This window comes from Tamandua tetradactyla, chromosome 24 (genome assembly GCF_023851605.1).
Source record: "Tamandua tetradactyla isolate mTamTet1 chromosome 24, mTamTet1.pri, whole genome shotgun sequence".
Taxonomy (NCBI): domain Eukaryota; kingdom Metazoa; phylum Chordata; class Mammalia; order Pilosa; family Myrmecophagidae; genus Tamandua; species Tamandua tetradactyla.
This window is the reverse complement of record NC_135350.1, coordinates 24043274-24045426: the sequence shown is the minus strand read 5'-3', so window position 1 is coordinate 24045426 and position 2153 is coordinate 24043274. Positions and strand designations below refer to the sequence as shown.

The 2153-nt window shown below is 40.8% G+C and overlaps 1 protein-coding gene across 1 annotated transcript; it reads right to left on the bottom strand.

Annotated features, from left to right (window-relative positions):
• Positions 1-520: 520 nt before the first annotated feature.
• LOC143668468 (high mobility group protein B1) lies at positions 521-1483 on the bottom strand. Its single transcript, XM_077143225.1, has one exon. The coding sequence runs from the start codon at positions 1362-1364 to the stop codon at positions 924-926; it is 441 nt and encodes a 146-aa protein (XP_076999340.1). The 5' UTR covers positions 1365-1483; the 3' UTR covers positions 521-923.
• Between the last annotated feature and the right edge of the window lie 670 nt (positions 1484-2153).

The window sequence follows — 2153 nt, the reverse complement described above, 5'->3', positions numbered from 1 at the left end:
TATATTGCCTTTTCTGAGGGTTCAATGCTTAGCTTAGTGCCTGGGGCATAGCACATACTCAATACATAATAGCTTTTGTTGTTGTCTTAGAATTCCTATTGCCAAGCATAATTCTGCCTTACAGTAAGTGCTCAATAAACAGTTCTCGAACTACCATACCACTTTACCTCTCCTATGACACTCTTCACATTATATTTTAATATTCATTTGAAAGTTCAACACGTGATGTAATGAAAAAGGCATGAGCTTTGTTGTCAGACCTGGGTTCAAATTCTGGCTGCATTTTTATTAGCTATTTAAGTTGGAGCTAATTATGAGTATTTTAGAGATTCAATTCTCTCATCTCTATGCTTGTAATGATAATACCTATCTTGAAAGATTGCTGGAAAAAGCAAATGGACATGAATTTTGAAATAACTATCATAATACCTCATACATAGTAAGTATTCAATTTGACTCATTTAGTCTTTTCATTTGTTTAACATATATTTATTGAGTGCCTACTATGTCCAGATGGCTATTGAAAAGACCACCAGGACAGGGCTATCTAAAGACACATTCGGTAGTGTGTTAACTATACAAAAAAAGACACTGTACAGTTTAAAAACAAATCTTACACAGCCTTACATTTCAATTTTTTTCTTTAGAAGGAGTGAGTTGTGTACAGGGGGGTTAAATGCTTTATAGACAAGAAAAAAAACTGCGCTAGAACCAACTTATTCATCATCATCATCATCTTCTTCATCTTCATCTTCTTCATCTTCCTCCTCCTCCTCGTCTTCCTCATCTTCTTCATCTTCCTCCTCCTCCTTCTTTTTCTTGCTTTTCTCAGCCTTGACAACTCCTTTTTTTGCGGCATCAGGCTTTCCTTTAGCCCGGTATGCAGCAATATCCTTTTCATATTTCTCCTTCAGCTTAGCAGCCTACTTTTCATAAGGCTGCTTGTCATCTGCAGCGGTATTATTCCACATCTCTCCCAGTTTCTTTGCAACATCACCAATGGACAGGCCAGGGTGTTCGCCTTTGATTTTTGGGCGATACTCAGAACAAAACAAGAAAAAGGCCGAAGGAGGCCTCTTGGGTGCGTTGGGGTCCTTGAACTTCTTTTTTGTTTCCCCTTTAGGAGGGATATAAGTTTTCATTTCTCTTTCATAACGGGCCTTGTCCGCCTTGGCCATGTCTTCAAATTTTCCTTTCTCTTTAGCAGACATGGTCTTCCACCTCTCTGAGCACTTCTTAGAAAACTCTGAAAAGTTGACTGAAGCATCCGGGTGCTTCTTCTTGTGTTCCTCCCGGCAAGTTTGCACGAAGAAGGCATATGATGACATTTTGCCTCTCGGCTTCTTAGGGTCTCCTTTGCCCATGTCTAGTTATTTTTCGTCCGCGAGGCTCAGAGTCGCCCAGCGCCCGCCCGGCCCGCACTTGCCCCGGCGCTGTCTCTATGGAGCTCAATGTACTGCAATGGCTGTGAGAGCGGGAGCCAGTCCAGGAACTTTTATAAGTACACAGGTGAAATAAGTTGTTGGAAGTCTCTTCCTTAGATTGTAAGAGACAATAAATAAATAAATACGTTAATTGACAAGATTATCTCAAATATTGAAAGTACAGTAAATAAAATAAGGGTAGGTGATGAGACAGAGCCTGGGTGAAGGATAATGCAGATTTATATTGGTTGACCAGGGAAGGCCTTACTAAGGAGTTGACATTTGATGTAAAGCCTGAATATCAAGAAGACATGGTGTGCAAAATTCTGTGAGGAAGATAATTTTAGGAGGAGCACGTGGAGACCAAACGATAGTGCCATGTGTTCAAGAAACAGAAATAAAAGCAAAGTGAGAGGAAGAGTGAAAAGAGGATACAGGTTCTTGGTAGAATGTAGAGGGGCAAAAGTGGAAGCTGAGAGACTAGTTGGAGGCTAGTGGTCCGATGAGAAATGACATCAGTTGGGGTTATAGTGAGCACTGTCTCAGGGATCAAGCAAGAAACAGATGGCACTCTCAAACTGGGAAATCATGAAGACTTTAATAAAGGAATTGCTTAGGAAGTTTGGGCCCCAAAGCATAATCAGTACATGGGGATAATAACAGAGGGACACCATTACCACCGCAGCATTTGAACGGGTGAAGGAAGAGAATGTTTACTGGAACCCAGAG